The sequence below is a fragment of the Perca fluviatilis genome, chromosome 7 (genome assembly GCF_010015445.1).
Source record: "Perca fluviatilis chromosome 7, GENO_Pfluv_1.0, whole genome shotgun sequence".
In the NCBI taxonomy this organism is placed as follows: Eukaryota; Metazoa; Chordata; class Actinopteri; order Perciformes; family Percidae; genus Perca; species Perca fluviatilis.
This window is the reverse complement of record NC_053118.1, coordinates 29,403,565-29,429,371: the sequence shown is the minus strand read 5'-3', so window position 1 is coordinate 29,429,371 and position 25,807 is coordinate 29,403,565. Positions and strand designations below refer to the sequence as shown.

Here is a 25,807-nt window from a genome sequence, read left to right as displayed (position 1 = left end):
CTACACTATGACTTTTTTAGGACTTTTTTCAACATACTATGACTTTTTCATGACTTATTTCGAAATAATGTACAATGACTTTTTTTCAACATACTACACTATGACTTTTTTAGAACTTTTTTCGACATACTATGACTTTTTTAGGACTTATTTCAAAATAATATACAATTACTTTTTTTCAACATACTATACTATGACTTTTTTATGACTTTTTCGACATACTATACTATGACTTTTTTCCGACATACTATACTATGACTTTTTTCAACATTTTACTACTTTTTTCTATGACTTTTTTATGAAATTTTTCGACATACTATACTATGACTTTTTTTCAACATACTATACTGACTTTTCTGACTTTTTTTCAACATACTATACCATGACTTTTTTTAGAAATACTATACTATGACTTTTTTTCAACATACTATACTAACTTTTTTATGACTTTTCGACATATTATACTATGACTTTTTTTCAACATACTATACTATGAATTTTTTTCAACATACTATACCATAACTTTTTCATGACTTTTTTACGAATTTTCGACATTTTATACTATGACTTTATACGACTTTATTGTCTTCAGTCGTATGAACGATAAATAGAATTTCGATGAGCTAGTGAGATGAGCTTCTAGAGATGAAATGAATATTTGAGGTTGCGGGATCAATTCTTTAACGTACTATGACTTTTTTTCGACATTCTATACTATGCCTTTTTTACAAATATACTATACTGTTACTTTTTTTTCCAACATACTATACTATGATGTTTTATGACTTGTTTTGACATACTATCCTATGACATTTTTTTCGACATACTGTACTATGACTGTTTAATGAATTTGTTCAACATTTTATGCTATGACTTTATATGACTTCTTTTTCTGACATTTACACTATGACTTTTTTAGGACTTTTTTCAACATACTATGACTTTTTCATGACTTATTTCGAAATAATGTACAATGACTTTTTTTCAACATACTATACTATGACTTTTTTATGACTTTTTTCGACATGGTATACTACGACTTTTTTTCCGACATACTATACTATGATTTTTTTTTACATACTATACTATGACTTTTTGGCTATGACATAATTCATGACTTTTTAATGACTTAAGACATACTACTACTACTTTTTATGACATACTATACTATGATTTTTCTGACATGCTATACTATGACTTTTTTGACTTTCTATGACATACTATACTGTTACTTTTTTTCCAACATACTATACTATGATGTTTTATGACTTTTTTCGACATTCTATACTATGCCTTTTTTACAAATATACTATACTGTTACTTTTTACAACATACTATACTATGATGTTTTATGACTTGTTTTGCCATACTATCCTATGACTTTTTTTTCGACATTCTGTACTATGACTGTTTAATGAATTTGTTCAACATTTTATGCTATGACTTTATACAACGTTTTTGTCTTCCAATATCCTATACTATGACTTTTTTCCGACTTTTTTCAACATGCTATCCTATGACTTTTTTATGACTTTTTTCGAAATACTATACAATGACTTTTTTTCCCAACATAACTATACTGTGACTTTTTTTTCTGACATTCTACACTATGACTTTTTTAGGACTTTTTTCAACATACTATGACTTTTTCATGACTTATTTCGAAATAATGTACAATGACTTTTTTTCAACATACTATACTATGACTTTTTTATGACTTTTTTCGACATACTATACTACGACTTTTTTTCCGACATACTATACTATGATTTTTTTTTACATACTGTACTATGACTGTTTTACGAATTTGTTCAACATTTTATGCTATGACTTTATACAACTTTTTTGTCTTCCGATGTACAATACTGTGACTTTTTTCCGAAATACTATACTATGATTTTTTTTACGACTTTTTTCAATACATACTACTACTACTTTTTATGACATACTATACTATGATTTTTCTGACATGCTATACTATGACTTTTTTGACTTTCTATGACATACTATACTGTTACTTTTTTTCCAACATACTATACTATGATGTTTTATGACTTTTTTCGACATTCTATACTTTTAATACTATACTATGATGTTTTATGACTTGTTTTGCCATACTATCCTATGACTTTTTTTTCGACATTCTGTACTATGACTGTTTTACGAATTTGTTCAACATTTTATGCTATGACTTTATACAACTTTTTTGTCTTCCGATATACCATACTGTGACTTTTTTCCAAAATACTATACTATGATTTTTTTTACGACTTTTTTCAACATGCTATTCTATGACTTTTTTCGAAATACTATACAATGACTTTTTTTTCAACATACTACACTATGACTTTTTTAGGACTTTTTTCGACATACTATGACTTTTTTAGGACTTATTTCGAAATAATATACAATTACTTTTTTTCAACATACTATACTATGACTTTTTTATGACTTTTTTCCGACATACTATACTATGACTTTTTTCAACATTTTACAACTTTTTTCTATGACTTTTTTATGAAATTTTTCGACATACTATACTATCACTTTTTTATGACATACTATACTATCACTTTTTTATGACATACTATACTATGACTGATGACGTTTTTATGACATACTATACTACAACTTTTTTAAGACTTGTTATGACTTGTTATATATATATAATTCTAGACTGCCGGGGAAGTTCCTTCCTTCCTATGACACACTGAGCTGCTCTCTCATCTCTGTTTTCATTTGTTTCCTTTTCTGTACATCCTGTCCCAGAAATGCTTGTTACTAACCTAGCTCTGGGGAGTTTACTCCCCGGAGTCCTTATGTTTCTTCTTTGCAGAGCTATGCTCTGCGATTCCCTGCAATGTCCGGCTGTGTCCTGCTGCGTCCTGCTGCGTCCACTGCATCCACCCATGCTCTGCTGTGCCACGTTACATCCCGCAACGCCCTCCTGTGCCCTGCTATGACATGAACTACAATGACTACCATTGTATTCACTGTTCCATTATCTTTATTATAACTAGAATTGCCACTGTTCATCACACCCCAAACCGGCTCCGTCAGACACCGCCTACCAAGAGTCTGGGTCTGCCGAGGTTTCTTCCTAAAAGGGAGTTTTTCCTCGCCATTGTCGCAATAGCCACTGCTAATGCTTGCTCTTGAGGGAATTACTGGAATTGTTGGGGCTTTGGAAATTATAGAGTGTGGTCTAGACCTACTCTATCTATAAGTGTCTCAAGATAACTCTTGTTATGATTTGATACTATAAATAAAATTGAATTGAATTGAATATACTATATTATGACTTTTCATTTCATACTATACTATACTATATACTATACTAACTTTTTGGCTATGACATAATTCATGACTTTTTAATGACTTAAGACATACTACTACTACTTTTTCTGACATACTATACTATTAATTTTCTGACATACTATACTATGATTTTTATGACATGCTATACTATGACTTTTTTGACTTTCTACATTGATTCACACATTGAATGATGAAATAAAACAACAGTATCCTGTATGCTCAAATAATTGTTTTATTCAGATAAATAAGCTGTGTGTGAATTCCCCACACCAGGAGTAATTTATATAGTTCTATTTTATAGTGATCCATTATCTGTTCAAAAAATGTTCTATGTTCTGTGCAAAATGTTCTATTAAAGAAAAGATGGAAAATAAATATTTGTGTGTGCTGTAAAGTGGTTCGAAAAAATGAAATCGGAATCGGCTAAAATCGGTATCTGCTGGCCTAATTCAAAGAAAATCGGAAATCGGAATTGACCTACAAAGTTGTAATCGGTGCATTTCTAATTTTATATTATGACTTTATACGACTTTACCGTCTTCAGTCGTATGAACGATAAATAGAATTTCGAACCATTGGTTTATGAGCTAGTGAGATGAGCTTCTAGAGATGAAATGAATATTTGAGGTTGCGGGATCAATTCTTTAACGTACTATGACTTTTTTTCGACATTCTATACTATGCCTTTTTTACAAATATACTATACTGTTACTTTTTTACAACATACTTTACTATGATGTTTTATGACTTGTTTTGACATACTATCCTATGACTTTTTTTCGACATACTGTACTATGACTGTTTTACAAATTTGTTCAACATTTTATGCTATGACTTTATACAACTGTTTTGACATACTATACTATGACTTTTTTCTGACTTTTTTCTTCATGCTATTCTATGACTTTTTCCGACATACTACACTATGACTTTTTTTTTTGCCTTTTTTCGACATGCTATACATTCATTTTTTTGACTTTTTTCCCCGACATACTATACTATTACTTTATGACTTTTTTATGACTTTTTTTCAACATACTATACTATGACTTTTTTTTTTACATACTATACTATGACGTTTTTCCGACTTTTTTCCGACATACTATTACTTTTTTATGACTTTTTTCCACATACTATACTACGACTTTTTTTCCGACATACTATACTATGACTTTTTTTCAACATACTATACTATTACTTTTTCATGATTTTTTTTTTACATACTATCCTATGACTTTTTATGACTTTTTTGTAACATACTTGACTTTTTTAAAATTTTATGGCATACTGTACTATGACTTTTAATGATTTTTTAATGACATACTATGACTTTTTATTACTTTTTATGACATACTATAATATGATTTTTTATCAAATTTTTAAGACATACTGTACTATGACTATTTTACGACATACAATACTATGACTTTTTTGGGACTTTTCTATGACATTCTATAATTTGAATTTTTATTGCATACTATATTATGAATTCTTCACATTTTTATGGCATACTATACTATAACTTAAAAAAACATTTGTGTGACATACTGTGCTGACTTTTTAATGACATACAATACTATGACTTTTTTATGACTTGTGTTGCATATTTTACTATGACATTGTTTTATGACACGTATGACTAATATACTATGCCATTTTTATGGCAGACTACAATTGTCTGTTTTATGACTTTTGACCTTACTGACCCCAGAGTAAAAGAAGCTTTATATGTTCCAAAGTGTCTTATTTTGTTCTGGAAAATCTTCACAATAAAAGAAAAACAAGATTTCCATTTATTTTATTTCAGAATATTCACACATTGAATGATGAAATAAAACAACAGTATCCTGTATGCTCAAATAATTGTTTTATTCAGATAAATTCAATAAGAGAATATGCAATCCAAATCACATAAAATGATAAACACGAAATATTACCGATATTAACAGGAATCATTGCAGCTGATTTGTACTCACAGTACTGCGCTTCTTGTTTTGTTCACACTTACTGCCAGACATAATTAATGCGGCTTTCAAACAGTCAACAGAGCGCTAAAAAAGCAAGACCGTCTTGCCACAGAAGCTGTTGTCACCCTGCAGCCTAAATATTACGCATTTTGACCACCAACCGATGCACAGCTGATGTTGCACAAGTGTGGTTATTACAGCATCATATGTAGGCCTATAGGACCTGTGAGTGTTAATCGCACTGTGACTTGAGTGTGAAATATGATCTGTTTGACAGCTGCTGCGGCAAATGCACAATGAGGACAGGCGTGCGTGCGTCCGTCCGTCCAGAGCTCCGGCTGTGCTTTGGTAGCCAGCCTACTGAATAAAGAGCTACACATGCGTCTGCTTTTCCCAGCAAGACGGAGCGTTGATATGGACGGTCATTTCTGAGCAGATAAAGAAGGTATTATTATTTCTAACGGACACCCGTCCATATATTTTTTCTTCCACTAGGCTAAACCGAAGATAGGACAGGGCTTCTCTTGTGTTGCTGTTGCCTGAGGCTTAGTATCTCAGTGAGGGGATGCGGGGTCTTTAACCTGCTAGAAGCTCAGGTCTGGACACGCAACGAGGCAAACGCCCATCATATTTGTGCCTATGTGCTGTTGTAATGTACGACGTAAACATCACAGGCATCAGTAATGCTTTGAAGGGAACAGGATTGTCCTTTAACGCTTTGCTGGAAGCTGCCAACATAATTTGCATAGGAGTTTATTTTGGGGAAAACAGCTTCAACTGCCGGCGCAGTCTTTCCCCCTCCTAATAATCCATTTTATCTGTCTGCAAGGATTTTGGACCATATCTTTTTTTGTGCTTCAGGACTAAATTGTTGCTTATTCAGGCCTGGATGAAGAACCAGACTAGGGCTTCTTTGGCGCACTGAATTGGTGCGTTGATAGCTCCGGTTCTCGTCTGCTTGGTTGCTACTGTTGCTCAGATAGACGGTTTCAATTTGTGAGCTATATGCTACAGTGATGTCAGTATTAACACAAACATATTTAAGCAAGTTATATATTTAAATATGTGAAAATATTTAAATATTTAGAACGTTACGGTCTGAAGTGCCAGCTGCGCCATTTGGTAAGTTTTTCTCGATGCTAGCTTTCAAATGTACTTTAAATTTGAGAATCTTTGAGTGTAGCTTTAATGGTTGAGAACTATTGGTCAAATCTAAAGATAATTACTATCATAATTACCCTTTAAGTCGGACAAACTTCTTCTTTTTTTCTCCTGAAGCCATATGAGAGTTTTCTGTGCCTTTGGATGCACCTGTGCACTTTTGGAGAGGTCCATTTGGATCCATAGCTCTCTCTTTGCCTGGTTAGATTCTACGCAGATGAAAATATTTTCCTTCCAGTTTTTATGGTCAAGTCCAGAAGAAAAGGGTCTCTTTGACTCATAAATACCACCAATGGACTATTGTAGCCTCCCAAAGATGCTCCAGGGCTTGGCAAACGCACAAAAGGCAGTAGAAAGCGCATGAGAGTTCAGCTGCGCACTAACTGACAATTGTTCTTCAGTATCAACTGTATGACTACTGGATGGACCAAAATAAGTTGAAACCATAGGGGTGGGACATCATGTATTTGAGGAGTGGGCTTTACTCTTTTATGTCATTGGCATGTCATTTTAAAATGTCAATTTGGAGCTTGATGATATTTGGGGACAAATGGGCAATGTCTGGGTTTTAGGGGCCCTCTGGGCTCTTTAGAATTAGTTTAGTCCAATTTGATCACCCCTACATATTCAACATACATGGAAGTGTCCTTTTTTGCAGGGATTGCTGGGAAGAAGAAGGAGGCTGTCGATGTTGGGACTTTGAAGAGGAAGGCATAGCCATAGACACTGTCAAAAGGTAAGAAATCCTCTCTTCTGCTGTGGCCAATGGTGCCCAATGTTGGCTGGACGGCAGATGGAGACTATATACTTCACATTTAGACAGAGAAAGTGAGGTTTTGAGGTATTTTGGTGTCATTGCTGTGTGATAAAGCAGGGTGGGTCAGGGCATTATGGTGTGCATTAACAAGGAAATATGGAGGCACGGCTAGGGGGAGCCATAGCTGAGCAGGGAGGCAGCTGTCTGGCCCTGACATGTTAAGAGAGGGAATGTATTGCTTGTTTTAGTACTCACGAACGGAAGAACTCCGTAAAATACTACATTGTTTTAGGTTTGTCTACATTTATATAGTTATTGTTTGAACTGCAGTATCCTCAAGGGTGTACACTTCCTTAGAAAAGTGTCCCAACTGCACCACAGGCTGTAGTATGTAGAGAGAGAGCAAACTGTCAATGTAACATGAAGAATTGGCAGAAAAGCAATCAAATAAGTCATGAAAACGTAAACTATGTACTTTAGATACAATTTCAATAGAATATAACATGTAAATGTGGAATAGCCTAGCATTGCTGCTATCATAGAAAACATTCAAGATGGCCACTCCACTGCAGAGAAACAGGTGAGAGCAGCCTGTCACTTCCTGATTAGACAGACAGAGCTGCTTTACCAACACATAGTCAAATCTTTCTTCCCAACAATGACTAAAACTTTATAATTTCTTATAGCTAGTTTCTGCGTAGATGCACAGTAATGCAGAAGTTGAGTCACTGTGCCACAACTTTAGGCCGAGACTCTGACTGAGATGTGGGTGTGCTGTGCTTTCCTTTTTCTTTTAAGGCCATGCTGCTATGGAGCAGTGATTGGTCAACCCACAAAGAGCTGTTTTAGGTCTTTATTTATTGACCCTTAATTAATATTTGCATTAAAATATGAAACCAATATGATTATACATCAATCCTTGTCTTCAGATCGATTTAACAATGGCACAAATTAATCAATCTCACTCGTTAAGACATGTATTTAAAAGGTGAAGAGTCAATTTAGAGATTTTTTTTAATTGGACAAAGGCTTAATTGCCTGTTGCAGATTAAAATGCATCTGCAGGAAGCTGCCAGATTCACCAAGAGCATCCAATTTGTGACAAATATAGCTCAGATTATGCATTACTTCGAAACAATACCAACATAAAATTTAAGATTTTTTTTCAGAGACCTAATTTTTGTCAAAAAACTGTAATTAACCCTTTTATTACCTGCATCTCCTCTTGCGGATTGCTGTATTATGTTGAGACATGGAGTTTTTTCTGTTGCCGAACATCCTCTGTGAAAACAAGGACAAAAAAAATAGAAATATAATGCATTTTGAATGTAATTGTTTATTATTTAGTAGCTATCAAGTACAACTACAAGGCAAATAACTCTTTCTCTGCAGTCATAATAGGAAAATGCCACCCAAAAAAAAGGACATTTCTCGGCAGAGCAGATGGCTTTCAGCTCAAATGCTAAAGTGAAACATTTGCTCATGTTTTTTATTGAATTTGTCCATTTAAACACAATCTACAGTTAATCTGAAGCTGAAGGGTTAAATCCTGCTCCTGAGCGTCACTGCTTTTAGTCCACAGTGATGGTGCTGAAATCAGATGGTGGATATTATGGGTTTCTTTGTCGTCATAGGTAAATCACTGCCCCCTCTGGTGGACACGGGTATTTTATTTTTAAAAGGGACGAAAGCAAAACAGAAACACACACACCATCCTGTTTATTACAGTGTGTTTGATCTTGCACAACCTTGTGGCCCTGAGCTGTGTGGGTCCCAGTGTTGTAATCTCATATTGGTATGTGTCTGTAGTACCAGAGCACGCATGCCGAGCCATAACTGACTTAGGTCTAAGGTGTAGTGGAAGCTAACAGGATGCTTCACACAAACACTCTTCCTTCCTTTTCTTTTGCTAGTGCTACGAGTCCATGAACCATTTTTAGCTCTGGGGCTGATGTCACTGCCTCATATTAGGCTTGTGTTTGTGGGAAAACACCCCTGCATACTGTAATCCTGCTTTTAAAAACACAAGTATCAGATGTCAACAGAGCTTTTACTGCTCCCTCTAGTAGCCTTCAGCAGTCAGTCAGCTCACACAGATTTCACTTACTAATATCTAAATCCTGCCCCCTAACTTGCTTGAAATCATATATTTTGTAAAGTAATGCGTTATGTGATAAACAACAGCTCAGGCAGCCATTGCACATTAGTATTCCCATTGTACTGCAGCTCTCTGTCACGCCCATTAGCTGCTGCTATGGCATCTCTACTCTCTACATGCCTTCCCACATTTAGCTCGCTGCTGCTGAGGAGCTATCAGCTCGGTCCATAGAAACACACAGAAAGCAGAATGGTGCTGAAAGGCTCGAGTGCCATACAGAAGCAGAGAGGCTGTTAACTCCTTCACCGCTGAAAACTTCAGCCAGCAAGAGACAAAAATCAGCTCACTTCCTGGTTCACAGAGGCAGAATGAATCAGAATCAGTCCTATGCAACTTCTGTTTGAAATGTCTGAATTGCGTCTCGTGTCTTTTGTTTCAGAAATCATCCAGAGTCCAGGAGGAGGTTACTGTGTGAGCTTGAAGATAAGACATTTGATGTAAGAAGCTACAACTCTTCTCCAACACTTAAAGATTAAAGATTCATTTCAACATCATATGTCTATCATGGTGGAATATTCAGTGAAACTGCCATTAAAAAATGCTTGTGGCTGTGCTCTGTGGCTGTCAAAGCAGTCAGAGAACATGTCAGGCTGAAAGGAATGAAATAATCAAATTAGATTGATTGGATCAATTAGCCGGTGTAGAGCTGAACTGAATATACATTTCTCTGTGTAAAGAGTGTCGACACAATGTAAATGTTATTATTATTATTATTATTATTATTATTATCAGTTTTGCATGTAGGCTTTACGTTGATTTATTGAGCAGCTGATAAGTGATTTAACTGATTTCGAGCTGTCAAGCTTTTAGAAGAGAACATACTTTTTTCACCTTTTTTTAATATTGCGTCTGTTCAACAGGCTTTTTTTTTTTAGGCAAATATTGGGTGGATGTGAAAAATGTTGCTTAATAAACAGGGATCAGGGAAGCAAATTAGTTTTTCCCCCGGATGGCGAAGGCATGTCCCGCCCTACTCTGCCTCCGATTGGCTAGTACTCGTTGGTGGAATGCCCTTTTAATACTACACTTGAAACTGAAAGCTTTGCGAGTATTAACATATGTCATGTGAACAAACAGAGTGCCTTATTTTGATAAATGTAAATGTGGCTGCAGCATCCTAAACACCATCAGTTTTAGTAAACTATGCTCTTTCTCTCTTTGTCACAGACGTTCACATCTGCACAAAGTGACCATAATACCTGCGCCGCCTGGACATCATGATGGACGAGGAGATCATTGAGGACCGGGCCAAGCTGAAGCAGGGCCTGGTCAAAGTGCTCCAGTGTGTGGCCACCATCTCCTCAGCAGCAGCTGTGGTCAACCCCATTTTTGGCGTGGCCGGTTCCCTGATCCGGGTGGTGCTGCACCAGATTGATGACGAGGACATCCGCACCCTGAAGCGCGAGTTCGGCTCGGTCAACCGGGCACTGGACGAGCTCTCTCAGCTGAATCGCAACACGCTGGTACAGATCAAGAAAGAAACGCTGGATGGGCAGTACTGTCGCGTGGAGGAGAACCTGAAGAACCAGTTCAGAAAGTTCATGGAGATGGTGGAGGCACGGCCGGAGCACCGCGAGCGTAAGAAGGACGACTTCGAGGAGAGCTATTCCAATGACTTGGGAGACCAGAATCTGCACACGCTCTATGACGGCGTGGTGGGCAAACCCAAGCTCTTCAGCAGACCCATCCTGGAGGTGTACCTGAAGCACTCGCAAGGCGACCGCCGCACCATGGAGCGACTCTGCACACGCCTCACCTACCTGTTCTGCATCGGCCTCATCGCACTCATGGGCTACGCCGCCGTCATCGGAGATGACGAGGAGGGTCTGAGCGAGGAGTGGGCCGAGAAGATGGAGCATGTGCAAGAGAAGATGCAGGAGGCTCTTTCCAGGTGCAAATGAAGAAGCAGAAGCCTGAAGAAGAGCTTTTTTTCTCCACTGCTGCTTTTCTCTTATAGTCGGGACACACATGTCCACATTCCCTCTGTAACTCCTGTCCTCTTTCCCTTAGCTTCTTCTCTCCTTATAAGCACTTTGTGAACATCTACAGTCACTGCATGAAAGCCCAGTGATAATGAGTAACAATATGGCTCATTCTTTTCAATTCAATTCTCCATTTGTCCAAACTTCAGTCACAGAGTCACAGGCATGTTATGTTCTGTCCAGGATGAGGTAAAAGACAACTCAATAATGTCACAATATTTTGTATTGGCTTCACACCCCAATTGGCTCAAATTCACAGATTAATTTGTTCAATTACGTGCTGAATCTGGATAAGACTGCAGTGGTTTCAAATGAGACTGAGCACTTTGAGATAAATCAGCTGTGGGATCATTACAATTAATCACAAATATACTTTGAAAGCTACATTTTGAGCAATGTAAGGACATTACATGCTATAAGTCATCCGGGTTTAACATAAATGTACCCAGCTTCGGTTTGTGATATTGCAATGAATTGTGCCCATTTTGCACTTTTGGAAAAAATTCGCCACTTATTGTAGTTACACTACAAGTAAATCAGTTGGTTGGAACGAGCAATTCGCCTGTGTAAAACCTCAACATGCAATCTTATGCCATTGATGTAATAACTGCTATGAGACAGACTTTGTTTGCCAACAGAGGGAGTTATCAGTTGAGCTATAACTATAATCTATGATATAAAAAAGCAAACCAAAACAAGGACCAAACATCCTAAAGTTTCTAGAGCTATGAATGTAACTACAGGCATACAATAAGCATTATCATACTGCAATGTGCACATTAACAAAATACATGCCACATACAGTATATTATATGTTGCTTATGCATGGGCTTCATGATACACTATGCATACTTGTTGCTGTCGAGCACTAAATGTAATTTGACACTAATTTCAGGTGCTGCTGTACCGAGTTCTTTATTTTTCAACATTTGTTAATTGAAAACACTTAACAGCACACATACAATTTGTTGTAACACTACATCTGGCAAAAACCCTTCACCACAGAAGGCTACACTAAATATAACTTGCCATTTATGAGGTCAAATTAAACAAATTGCGATGTGTGCTTCCATTTTCACTCCCCAGAATTGTTTTAAGTTTATACACAACTGAAGAATTTGACTTGTGCAACTTTGCCACTCTTTTATTTTCTATTATATGTGCAGGAGGAGCACCAAGTATGGTTGTAATATATAGGTAACATTACCAATGGGTTTCTTTGGTGTACGGCCATTTAGAGCCTATAAAAACATTTAATATCCATTATTTGAAGGTTGCTTTTTTACACTTAGGCATCAGCATCAAGGTTTTTTAGTTCTAATATACTCCCTCATCTTACCAACAGTGCCTAAATGTGCCAATAGTTTGTATTATGTTTTTTTGAGGGTTTTTGTCTTAATCATTAAGGTATTTTATTGTTTAAGGCATTATGTTTGAATGGTCTACACGCTGCAGTTCAGATTTGAAACTTGTGGTTAAAATAATGTTTTTAAAAGGTGTCTTTTTTTGTGCTTGTTTTAGCAAACTGGTGGTATCAGTTAGTATGTGGGTTTGGATTGCTGCATCTGGACCGTTCAGAGACAGCAGAGTAGTAGTAGACAAAACATGTGATCACAAAACTATCTAATTCTATATTTTTTCACATTTTAGACAGTTCTAGCCCGTTTTACTCTCATGCTTTCAGCACATAACTCTGTCCTAAACTGGTTTATAGTTCTGTGGCATTGTGCCATATCTCTTATTGTTACAACAGATTCAGAATACGCTACATAAATATAGTCAAAATGCTGTCAATATGGGGGAATATTATATAAACCTCTTAAGGCTTTTTTAAAAATGCCATATATGTGAATATGTTGCCTTTTTGTTATGAATCGTTGATGCCTAGTTGTATATGTACCACTATAAATAAACATGAGTGAATAAATACGGACATGGAGTTGTCAATTATTTAAGACTGGCCCGCACAGAGGTCTGACCTCAACTTTTGGGATGAACTGGAACGCCAGCTGTGAGCCAGTCGTCAGTCACCGACCTCACTAATGCTCTTGTGGCTGAATGGCAGCAAATCACTGCAGCCAGGTTCCAAAAGGTTGTGGAAAGTCAAACAGAATGGAGGGTATTGGTGTAGCAGATTAATGCCCACCGTTATAGAATCAGATGTTCAACTATTGCATATGAGGGTAACGTTTGGGTGTCCATATACTTTTGGCCATATAGTGTATTTAGCTATAAAAAAAATTCTAATGTATCTTCTTGAAAACAAAGCAATATTGTCATTAATACATTGCAAGTATAGGTAGAAAATCAACATATATATATATATATATATATATATATATATATATATATACACATATATATATACACATATATACATATATTTTATTACATGTATGTACAAAATAAATAAGTATGGTGGAATAAAAGGCGCAATAGTGTATGTGCTGTCTTTCCCTCAGACTTCCCCTTAGTCGAATAATGGTCACCCTCTACTGCCAAACAGGCTCTAATGTTAAATAACAAAAATAATAGAAAACCAGAAAACCAAGAGAAATCTAGAGCAGTGAAATGAAAGTGAATAACACGTTAGTTTAGTTTCATGGTAGGTGTTTGCTTTTGGGGTGATTCTTTTGGTTTCAAATTCTTATCAGTCACTCTCAATGTAATGTTTGTTGTTTGATTCTTTGGATATTTTGTTCAATCATATCAGAGCAAATGTAATTCCATTTACAGCTGAATATTTGTGTTAAAAAGCACCTTTATCTAGAAAAATCAGACACATGAAACATCAAGGAAGTTGTTTTCCACAGTCTGACAAAGTCATAAATATTTGGTTACTGCTTGTTCCAATAATATACTGTTACGCCTATTTTATTACATGATAGTTAGTAGTCAGACGGTAAAATATTAAAACCCAAGACAACTTGTTATTTTTATGACAAATCAAATATTAAATTTAAATATTAAGGGTCGTGTACATTATATTATTTGCCAGGAAAATCTATTTGGTATCTTTGGAAAATAAGAGATCTTTATGCAAATGTAAATAATTTAGCATAATATGAAAAATGTTCCCGGAGGAGAGGATCGGGAGGCCAGTAAGGGCTGTAAAGGTGCAATGTACTGGTTGGTACAGCAGAGGGCGTGAGTACTTCACTTGCTTCAACATTACACCTGTTCTCACGGAACTCCCCGGGGGCCCACAGGACTGAAGCATCACATCTGCGTCTCTAAACTGACGCGCTATGAAATACTTTCTTGTTAGGGCCCAAACTGATCTGTTACATGACCTGCGCGAAGGCAATCCAAATTAATTTAGAGGATTAAAAGATTTTACCTGAGGTGAAGTAAAACGGGCACATGGCCTAGGTTAATACCTGTGGTATGGCCCTCATGCATCCTTTTCCAGCAGAACAGGTTTGACTAACAGCTCAGAGTTGGGGAACCGAAACAGGAAAATGTGCATTGCAGGCGTTTGAAATGCAGATTACTGAGACACAAAGATTTGTGGTTCTTACCTGCCCCGCAGACTGACTGATGACTGTCTTTGAACCACCGACGCACGTCGTCCATCATGTGATGGAGCTCGTTTTTTCTCTCCATGACAGGAGCTCGTTTCGAAGAATCCATTTCCAGCTGGACAAAATAAATGTGTATTATTTCGAAATTACAAATACAATTATTGGGCATGAAACAAATATAAATATTCATACATGGCGTTTAGCTCGTCATGGTTTGGAGGAGAAACGATTTGCGTAATGATTTTTTTGGTGAGGGAGGTTCAGCTTGGGAGCTCACAGGGCGCGTCGTGTGCGCGCCGATGAGGATGTCAGGTTTAATTTGATCACCATAAAGTCCTCTGACTGATAAAAACACTTTATTCGGTGTTCATTTCGATTTTAAACGCACGTTTTAACCCGATTTATTTGTGACAAATCGGAGTGGAGAGAGGTGGCGCACATCTGTAGTTATGAATACTGTGCGGTTGAAACCCATTCGCTCCCTGCACATTCATATCTCCATCAATAGGATATAATATATTCTTATTACAAATCCCTGATCACACAGCTGTGTTGTGTACACATGATATGAGATGTGGTAAAAATAACAAAAATGAGGATGGTGATTACATCAAGTTAGCGCATACAGACACAAACAAAAAAAAAAGACAAAACGCAACAATAGTTTCCTGATCGTCTTACCTCAAGTTTGGATCCTTTCACATTCAACAACAGCTGACAAGCAGAATGATGATGAGACATTTGCACCAATTGCGCAAAAAAACTCCCAGGAAACCATCTGTCGAAATTATGTTGGAAATGATAACCAGCAAAACATATTTAAATGCAGCTCCGCTTTGTTGAGAAGAGACTGAATCGTCCTTTCATGGTGATATGAAGACTGAGAAGAAAATGGAACCGAGCACATTTCAACCTCTTGCAGTTTGCGCTCTGTCTGTCTGTCTGTCTGTCTGTCTGTCTGTCTGTCTGTCCTTCTCTCTCTCTCCCTCTCACGCTCTCCTTATCTCTCTCTCCTTTGCAGATATTGAGTGCGCATTTCTTCTTTCTCTCTGGATCCTGCTTTTGGACCCCTCCTCAGCTCCCCAGTGGATGAGATAACCGTGGGAATTTTCTCAAACTTAAAAGGAAAAATAAAACTTGTTTGCAGCTGTCGGAGCTCATCAGCCGTGAAGGAGCAGCAAAGTCGGTTCAGTCAGGTAAAGAAAAGCACCGCTGTTATTACAGGAATGTGATAATGTCCTTATCTTCCATCAGAAGGGGTAAAAATGCTATTAGGTGTGTCCGATGCTCTCAGGGGATTTGTGCGTAAAAAAAAGCCTGCCGTTGCGCATTTCTTTTGGGTGCGCATGACAGTTAACATGGTGCAGTTTGGACACATGACAAACAGTTTTTAATTTAAGGATGGTTTTGTTCACAGACTATTTATTTGGTTTTCAGATATTTGCCCTTCTTTATTATAAATATAGAAAACAGCATTCAGATGCGAATAAACAAAACTAATGTCGATGTTAATATGTCGAGTAGATGGGTGACGTAGCATCTGTGGTCCATCCACAGAAAAACATCTGAACAGAGAAAAGGTAATTTATGTATGTCAGATTGCAAGCGAGGATGAAAGGGGATTTTTAAACATGGTTTGGCCTTGGTCTGTTCTGACATGAGTCAGATGCAGACCCAAGGGCATTTGTGTCATTTTCTCATCCCAAGTAATCTCAGGGCCCCCATTTTGTTTAGATGACATCATTACCTGCATCCTTTTGGGTAGGGAGGTTTTTCTGAATATAATCTTCATGTCACAGCTGACAGGGTCAAGGTAAAGATTCTTACTTTAAAGCCTGCTTTTGACCCGGACATTATTTACCTTCATAGTATCGCCTGTATGCCTAAATGTAAATTTATATATATATATATATATATATATATATATATATATATATATATATATATATATATATATATATATATATATATATATATATATATATATATATATATATATATATATATATATATATATATATATATATATATATATATATATATAGTCACACACAAGACAATGAAAAGCAAGCACAATGAAGCAGCAACCTCCACATTGGAGAGGCAGCAAGCAGAGGTGTTTTGGCATTTCTGCTTGAAAAATGACTCAAAGATTCTTCAATTATCAAAATAGATGCAGATCAATTGTCTGCCGATTGATCGACTAATTGTTTCAGCTCTGGAATATCCAGATAACGGTTCACCAATATATTCTATAACCTTAAAGGAGAAAGCTTATTCATGTTAATACTAGTGAGTTTTATGAAGAAAAAAAAAAAAAAAGGAAACAGAGGTCAAGATTCTTTGAAAAGCATTAAGCTTCTATTCTCTTTAGTAATTAGCTATGTTAAGTTGCTCTGAAACACAAATATCGTATTCTTTTTTCCCCTTTTATCTAAACTTTGCATTTTACTTGTGAAATAGTAGAGGCCAGAAGATGTATTCATTATTCAAATGAAACCATCTGAGATGTATTTGTCATGAATAAACAGAATACAGTCTTTGATCCCTTTTGCCACTTCACTTCTTTCTCCAGAAGGTTTATTTATATCTGACTCCAGATTTTGTCCCTCTGTGTCTCAGAACATGAGCACTTCATTGGAGAGGGTTGTGGCCCAGAAGAAGGAGGCCATCGAGGCAGTGATGGATATGTTTGAGAAGGGGGCCGAGGTGTTGGCCAGCGCTGTGGGCGAGCTCTTCCCCCTGTGTGAGGCCGCCGCCCCGGTCCTCCGCCTGGCCTTAGACAACGTCCACAGCAAAGAGGTCTTCTACGTTAAAGAGCAGTTCCTGACGGTGAGGAACAAGCTTGACGTGCTCTCCACGCAACTGGAAGACATTGACAGCGAGATCAAGAAGGGGAGACTGGATTCCCAGTACTTCTCAGTGGAGGAGAACATTAGGAACCAGTTTCGGAAGTATATGGACATCTTGGAGGCAAAACAGCAGTTCAGGGAGGTCAAGACCAGACTTTTTGTGGAGCACTTTGCCAAAACTGGAGGAGAGAAGAACCTATTTGTGCTGTATGATGCTCTGATGGGAACAAACAGCTTTGGAGAGTCAGTTTTAGAGGTGGTCGAAAGGTAAACAGTTACAGTACAGGCCAAAAGTTTGGACACACCTTCTCATTCAATGGGTTTCTTTATTTTCATGACTATTTACATTGTAGATTCTCACTGAAGGCATCAAAACTATGGATGAACACATATGGAATTATGTACTTAACAAAAAAGTGTGAAATAACTGAAAACATGTCTTATATTTTAGATTCTTCAAAGTAGCCACCCTTTGCTTTTTTTGATAACTTTGCAAACCCTTGGTGTTCTCTCAATGAGCTTCGTGAGGTAGTCACCTGAAATGGTTTTCACTTCACAGGTGTGCTTTGTCAGGGTTAATTAGTGGAATCTTTTCCCTTATTAATAAAATAACAAAGGGTGGCTACTTTGAAGAATCTAAAATATAAGACATGTTTTCAGTTATTTCACACTTTTTTGTTAAGTACATAATTCCATATGTGTTCATTCATAGTTTTGATGCCTTCAGTGAGAATCTACAATGTAAATAGTCATGAAAATAAAAAGGAAACGCATTGAATGAGAAGGTGTGTCCAAACTTTTGGCCTGTACTGTACATTTCATCACATTTACGTTTCTGGATTCATTGCGGCTTTCATTTATTGCTTCTGTGCAGGTTTTTGACACCATTATCACTGCAGTTTCTCTGGATTGGAGCACCAGATAAACTCCTTCCTCTGTTTTGCAGGTATGTAGCGAGGAACCGTCGTCTCCTTGAAGATTTCTGTGTCCGGATGAAGGAGCTCTTCTGTTTGGGCCTGATTGCTCTGCTGGGCCACTGTGCCTTAACCCAGGGCCAAGATGAAGAAGACGACAAAATCCTAGAGTGGAGCAGCAAAATTGAAGAAGTTGAGTCCAGGATGAAGACAACCATCGAGTCCTGTACCGCTGCCTTCCCGGAGCAAGCAAAATTAGACGCCAAGCACCTCCTGCAAGAGAAAGAAGAAGAGAATCTGCAAGACACGACTCAGCAGCTTCTGGAGTTCTTGGTGAAAAAGTATGATTGGGTCAGCTGGTCAGTGCGGCTAATCAACCATTCAGGGAGCACATACCGGAACTGGCGAGCAGGGGAGCACTTTCACCACGTGGCGGGACAGAACTGGTTCGAGGTGCTGCAGGTAAACAACATCAACCTGGTGGTGTCGTACAGCACTAAACCGCAGCCGGTGCCTCGCGACTGCATCCGGCAGGTGATGGAGGGCCAGGGGAAGAAGGGAAACGCCCCGGTGGTGGTGGAGGTGTTGGAGAAGCAGCTGTGCGGGTTTGTTGTTCACGCTGTAAGTCGCCACAAGGAGTCTGCAGCCGCGTGGAGCTTTCCGGAAGACTGTCACTACTGGGAGAGACACAAGAATGTGGCAGTGTGTGTGCACTCGGAGTAAAGGTGATACAGGTTTCAGATTTTAGGATGTTACCGCAGAGGGGTGTATTTCAATTGAGATACTGTAGATGTATCTTGCTTGTCCAGAGAATATCAGTATGTAAGTTTACCTTAAATGAAAATAATGAACCTCAGAAACTGGGGATGCACCAATCCAATAGGCTTGATGGGTGAATGTTCAGCACCACAACAATCCCATGTGCACAATGTTACCTTATTCATCAATACTTGTCAGCAGTTTTCACTCTAGTCACCCAAATAGCATTCTTACAGCACTCGCTTTCTGTTCTGCGCCTTCATTTTTTGGGCTGAGCTTATGCAACTACATACATCGTAACTCGTAGATTCCACTTATAGTTAAGAAGAAGTAATGTACAGTCAGTGAAGAAATAATCTGATCCTTTACTTACTAAACGTGTCAATACAACAATGTAAGAATAGTCCATTACAAGTAAAAGTCCTGCCTTCAAAATCTTCGTAAAGTACAGAAGTATTATATCAGCAACATTTTAAACTGACCCGATGTCTGCAAATATTATATATGACATTATTAGATTGTTACAATTGAATACATGCAAAGCATTTTACTGTTGTAGCTGTTTGAGGCAGAGCTTTAACTAAATTTTTATATAAAGTGAGGTCATTTCAGGTCCAGTGGTTCCAAATTTAGGAGTCTGGCCCCCTTTTGAAGAGTCTCCAGATAAATCTGAGGGGTCATGAGACATTTATTGGGAAAGGAGTGAAGAAAATACAGTTTTGCTACAAAAATTTGTAATAGTGGTTTCTTCAAAACCTTTATTTCTTTACTGGATAATTGTACCTCTTTGAGTCTCTTTGGTTGAACAGCTAACAACTACAGACATCTAAAACATGACCCAGGGCCATAGACACTGCTTGTCTGTAAAGGGCCACAAGACAAGCCAAAAAGGTTGGGAGCCACTGCTTTAATCTTGAACATTACAATGTATTTTATAAGCTTATATCATTTTTTTTTTAATACAGTTATATCCTCACGTTACTTGAACTGTACATGCAAGAATGGCTACCATCAGATCCATGCAGTGAGGTATAATGATTTTAAATTCGGGGGGGGAAAAGCAGCACTGGTCAATACCTTGGATTTCCATATCGAGAAAAAGTCAGATTGGTGCATCCCTATCAGAAACATTGTATTTCAGATCGTTTGTTTAAATTATTTTATCACAAATGCACTTTTATTAGCTTTCTGGGTTGTGTGAACTTGGTATACATGTAGATATTGGATTTACAGACATTTGATGTAAATGTATTTTATGTTGTAGCTCTTTCAATATTAACTGCTTGCGTAAGTGTATCTTTTTATTTGTAATGTATGAGTTACTAACCACTTTGTTTATAACTATAAGACACCTTATAAGACTAACACTGTATAATGGGACATGTCTTGTGCTTTTATCTCAGCTGCATACAGTACTAATCCAGTCTCCCATGAGAAATGGCTTCTGCACCTACAGCTCTAAAGACAGGGTTTTGCTGAGGCTGCATCTACCGAGCTGTGCTCCCATTTTGTCTCTGCTCAGCAGGCTGGCCTACATAACTCTGACGGGGGGACAGAGGCCACTTTTTCAGGCGTGAAAAACAAGAAGCTTGGAGTTTGGCACTGGAGATGCGACAATGTGCCTTGTGTGTTAAACACATTCAAACCCCCCGAACCAAAACAACCAAACCTCAGTGCTTACCAAGTGCTGTGCCTATAATTATGTAATGGATTAGCAGTGATTTCGTCTGTAAGATTCTTCATTTGTGCATTTTATTTTTGTAACGTTCGGTGATAAAACCGCTGCGTTGTTTTATATTTCCCAGCCAAATTTGATGCATTTTTTTATGACTTACGTATGCTTTTCTATCTATGTGTGAGGCATTTTTCTTAGTTACCTCCGCCAAGGAGGTTATGTTTAGTTCCCTGACTAGGAATATTCACACTGCATTAACATTGTGAGATAAGGCATGCCTTAGCGGAGGTCTGGTCTCTCCAAATGTCCTTCTAGTTTGTTATGATATCGTGCTCATACTAAACACTCACACTTCCATTTTGGTCATTTCAAACAAACCACTGTGACTTTTGCCAGAAACTTTAAATCATTTCACTCCCTGTGCTCAAAAGTTCTTTCCCAGGGAAGAGAAATCTATCAAGCATTCTACTTTTATTAACTGTCACGTCCACAACAGCTTCTTTCTTCAAAGAAATAAAATCAATGCATGATCAATGTTCATCATACTCTTTATGCTTTGTGACAATTAATGACCAAGTACAAATAGTTAATGGAAGTGTAAACAAGTATAATCTAATGTCTGCCTCTCTTTTCTTGTACAAATGTGATTTACGCAGCACTGTTCACGTCTGTGCCCATTAAAACCAGGCAGTGCACCCTCAGCAACAGGCACTCCAACTAATTTAATTGATATTTACACATAAGTCAGCATTTCCTGACCGCAGCTCTGGTTTGATAGTCTATGAATAACCTTTGGCTGAGCTAATATTCTGTAGACGAGCAGCAAAGTGCTTGGCTTAGCAGGATGGTATCAGTCATAATGCTCAGTGTAGGTGCAGAGCGGGTAGAGACGGCCATCATTTCATATCTCAGTGGATCTGGAGGGTCTTTAGCCTCTTGTAAATCCAGCCTGTCAGAATCCATCAAGTACTGTCTGTAATATACAACGCAGTGCAGGAAAAGTGCACTGTGTTGAATCATCTGAGAGGTTTCTGTGTCTGCAGTGGAAAAGAGCTGCTGGTGGGAAGATGAGGTTGTTATGGGGATAAAAGGTGTCCATATAACCAATTTTAAGCCAAAATTATCAATTAGATTATTGATTGATAGCCTGGCTCTGTCTAAAGATAACAAATACACCTACCAGCACTTCTAAAAGCTCAGCATATCATCATGATGCATTTAGTTTGTTTATTTTGTTGCCAGACAAGAAATAGTCTGGCACAAATCCCTCAAAAAAACTCTAATTGTCCTTTTTACACATTCATTTCAGAAAATATTAAACATTTAAGAACAATTGAGGTGCTGATGGACTGATTTTTTTATTACATTTGGACAGAGCCAGACTAGCTGTATTTTGCCCCATTTACAGTCTTTATGCCAAGCTAAGCTAACCGGCTGCTGGTAGTACAGTATATAGCTTCATATTTAGCATACAGATATGAGAGTTTTCTCATCTTCCTCTCAATAAGAAAGCAAATTGCACAAACTATTGATGAGCTTAAGCTGTGTTGGCAGGTGTATTTCTGAACTGGATAGAGCTAGGCTAGCTGTTTCCCACTGCTTGCAGTCTTTATGCTAAGCTAAGCTAATCGTTTCCTGACTCAAGCGCTGCACTTAACAGATATTAATGGTATCAATCTTGTCATTTAACTCTCTAAAAGAAAGGTCCTTGAAAGGTTGACCTATTCCTTTATTTTAAGGATGTTTACATCCATAGGTGAACAGTGTAGAAATTGTAACTTTGTTGTAACCCCTGGAACTGTATTAAAGTTTAACTCTGATGTAAACAACATAAAAACATCCTTATTTCTTATAACTCTTGACACTCGTCATTGTTTCATTCTAAATCAAATATGCTGGAGTACAAAAACAAAACAAAATGCGTCACTGTCCAACTACTTATGGACTTAACACGCAACACTGCACCTGCTACCTTGTTGGCACAAAGCCTTTTTATAATTAGAAATCCCAGACAGGTGACTAACACTCTTTACCACCTTTGAGTTGTATCAGTACTTTAATCCTACGTTGAAAAAACAGAATATGTGGAGCAGACAGAGAGATGGGTGTGCCAGACAACAGTTCCGTCTTCAAACACACCATAGAACCAGTCCGAGGGAACGGACCACTGAGATGTTGCAACACAACAAACAAACCCGGAAAACTCGCTGCAACAATAGGCCAGTTCATCTAATATGATCGGTTTATGGTTTATCTAAATAAATCTCATCTTAATCTCTTCACTTTCATCTTTTAATCCAATGTGATGGATTGATTTAGATGCTAATTTCTACATTTCTACCAGGAGTGTTAAGTATTTCCAAGGTTTTTCCTCCTGGGTAGACATAAAGAGCAGCAGCTGCCTATACTGTAAGCCACTGGATTCATTAGTGGTCGTGTGGGCTTTGCCTAGGTAACAACTATTGATCCAAGAGGCTCTTCCCCTGCATAAAAGGCTTTGGCTGTGGTAGCCCGTCAATCCTGACTGTCATTATGGGAAGACTAAAGCATCCGTTTACTGACAAGATCGACTGCATCCATCTCGTGCCACAGGAGCCAGAGATAGCTTGTCTTGTGGTTGAGGGAAGGTTAAAGTTAGGTTTTTCCAGATGAAAGAGTGAGATCTGGTGAGGGAATGGTACCAGAGGTAGTTTGCCGACAGAGGGCGCTATCAACATACAGATCTAACAGGCAATCATGTTTTTAACAAAACCAAGAAATCATCTGTCAGGCTGTTGCTAAGGGCCATCTTGATACACAGAAACGTGTGCATTGCTTTTGGGGCCGTTTCATGTTTTGGTTCATTTATTTAGAGTTAAAAGATCTAAGTCACTCACATTGGAGCTACTATACACAGTTAAAGTGCAAGTGGTCACATTGTCATATGAGAGTGTGATCACAGATTTTTACCATTTACTAGTCTAGAAAACTTAAAAGAAAGCAGGTACAGATGTTTCCCTTTTCTCTGCTGGGACTGGATAAATAAGGCTACTTTTACAGAGGAAGTATGACACAGAAAGCAAAAGCCGTCATGATGTAATTCTGGATATAATAAACTGATTACATCCCTGCAAGAAAACAAACTACTTTCAGTTCACAAAACCGTTTTCCAGCATTTCTAAACTCTCTCTCCTTTCCATCAAGCCGAGATAGAAAGCCAATATCAATATTTCATAAACAAATGAAAGATTGGATGGAGGCTAGCATCAGTGTGGCCCTGGAGGGGAGAGTCGATCAATGGTAGGATAGCTCTGTCCGCTGCTGTCTGCCAATCCACAGACCCACACAGGATAATGCTATTACCCATCAGTCCGAGTGGACCATCGACCAGCCGGCTGCTGTTTGAGTGGACTAATCCAATAAAAAGCATTAAAACATTTGTTCAGTGACACACTGAGCCCAGAACTCAGGACTGACAATCCCACCTGGCTGACTGTTTAGACATACAGGCAGTGGGGAAGAGTAACAAAGTACATTTACTCAAGTACTGTACTTGAGTACAATTTTGTGGTACTTGTACTTTACTTGAGTATTTCCATTTTATGTTACTTCTCCACTACACTTCAGAGGGAAATAATGTACTTTTTACTCAACTATTTATCTGCTAACTTAAGTTAGTTACTTTGCAGATTCTGATTAATAATACACATCATGATCAACAGATAAAGTATGATGTATTATTATTGATAATGATAAGACTTGATTAATTCCTTGCTGAAAATTCACAAGCTACATAGCAATATATATATATAGTAAAATAGTAAAAATATATCTCCACTTTTACCAGCTGCAACATTGAAGTAATGCACATACTCATGCATTAATAATTATAACCAATAATATTATATATATTATTCTGAAATGGGCCATTTAAGGCAATTTAGTTAATTAAACTGGCAACTATGAGCCACCATTAGCTTCTGTGCATTTTGGCCAGGATCATAAGCTGAGCTGCTAGCAGCTAACTAGCATACTATGGTTTAGCTTAGAAGCTGTATATCTCAAGAAAAATGTATCAGATGAGGGCTTTCAGTTTTGAAATAAAAATGTTCTCAGTCTCTAAAATCAAAAACAGGACAGAAAGTTGTGGTGTGTTGAAAAAAATTACTGTTTCACCGTTGGAGATGCGTTCAGAAGTACAAAGCTGAAGTCTTCCAATATGGTCACCACATGGTCAGACATTATAGAAAGAGTGTGTTGTTGCTACTTCACCTGTCAACTGGTGCTCAGGTAACCAACATGTGGTCCTTCCTCAGTGTGTTTCACAGAAGATTAGACAAAAAAAAAGTCTGTGTTATACACAAACAAGATGGCTGAACCTTTGTCAATTATCCAATGAGAATTAAGCACATAGAGGGCCAGCCCCTAAAGGCCTAAACACAGACATTTTTCAAACTAAAAGCACACAACAAAATGTTACATAAACACACAGAAGTATCACACGGTCATAAGATATATCATAGAAATTACGTTTCTAAAATTCTAATTTTGATTTTTACCTATAGGTTGTAAATATGATCCTTATTTGCTAGTATTAGACTATTCCATATGGTCACATATCATATGACATGGTCACATATCATATGCATATTACCTACTTTTATCACAATTGGTGTAGATGCAGGTTTGTATATGTGTAGCCTGAATACAATTCCTCATCTTGACAGGGTCAAAGCTGAATTCTGTAAATGTATACACATT

At 37.5% G+C, this 25,807-nt stretch overlaps 2 protein-coding genes and 1 long non-coding RNA gene across 5 annotated transcripts; 2 read left to right on the top strand and 1 right to left on the bottom strand.

Moving 5' to 3' along the window:
• Nucleotides 1-5,168: 5,168 nt before the first annotated feature.
• On the bottom strand, nt 5,169-15,822 carry LOC120562102. 2 transcript variants are annotated; one of them, XR_005639692.1, is made up of 4 exons: nt 15,549-15,822; nt 14,865-14,982; nt 8,417-8,484; nt 5,169-7,585 (listed from the first exon to the last, which is right to left on the bottom strand). It is a non-coding gene; the product is annotated as an uncharacterized LOC120562102 (long non-coding RNA). The 2 variants fall into 2 exon arrangements; XR_005639691.1 differs by having other exon boundaries at nt 5,169-8,484; nt 15,549-15,817.
• Nucleotides 7,106-11,637, top strand: LOC120562101 (protein rapunzel-like). The gene is made up of 3 exons (XM_039805578.1): nt 7,106-7,182; nt 9,741-9,798; nt 10,529-11,637. Exon 3 carries the CDS (start codon nt 10,579-10,581, stop codon nt 11,260-11,262), a length of 684 nt encoding a protein of 227 aa, XP_039661512.1. The 5' UTR covers nt 7,106-7,182; nt 9,741-9,798; nt 10,529-10,578; the 3' UTR covers nt 11,263-11,637.
• Nucleotides 15,823-15,907: 85 nt separating the features above from the next.
• Nucleotides 15,908-22,922, top strand: LOC120562100 (protein rapunzel-like). Of its 2 annotated transcripts, XM_039805577.1 has the most exons (4): nt 15,908-16,063; nt 17,490-17,986; nt 18,666-19,358; nt 20,796-22,919. In XM_039805577.1, the coding sequence occupies exons 2-3, from the start codon at nt 17,493-17,495 to the stop codon at nt 19,354-19,356; spliced, it is 1,185 nt and encodes a 394-aa protein (XP_039661511.1). In that variant the 5' UTR covers nt 15,908-16,063; nt 17,490-17,492; the 3' UTR covers nt 19,357-19,358; nt 20,796-22,919. The 2 variants fall into 2 exon arrangements, with proteins under 2 accessions (XP_039661511.1, XP_039661510.1); XM_039805576.1 differs by having other exon boundaries at nt 18,666-22,922.
• Nucleotides 22,923-25,807: the final 2,885 nt, after the last annotated feature.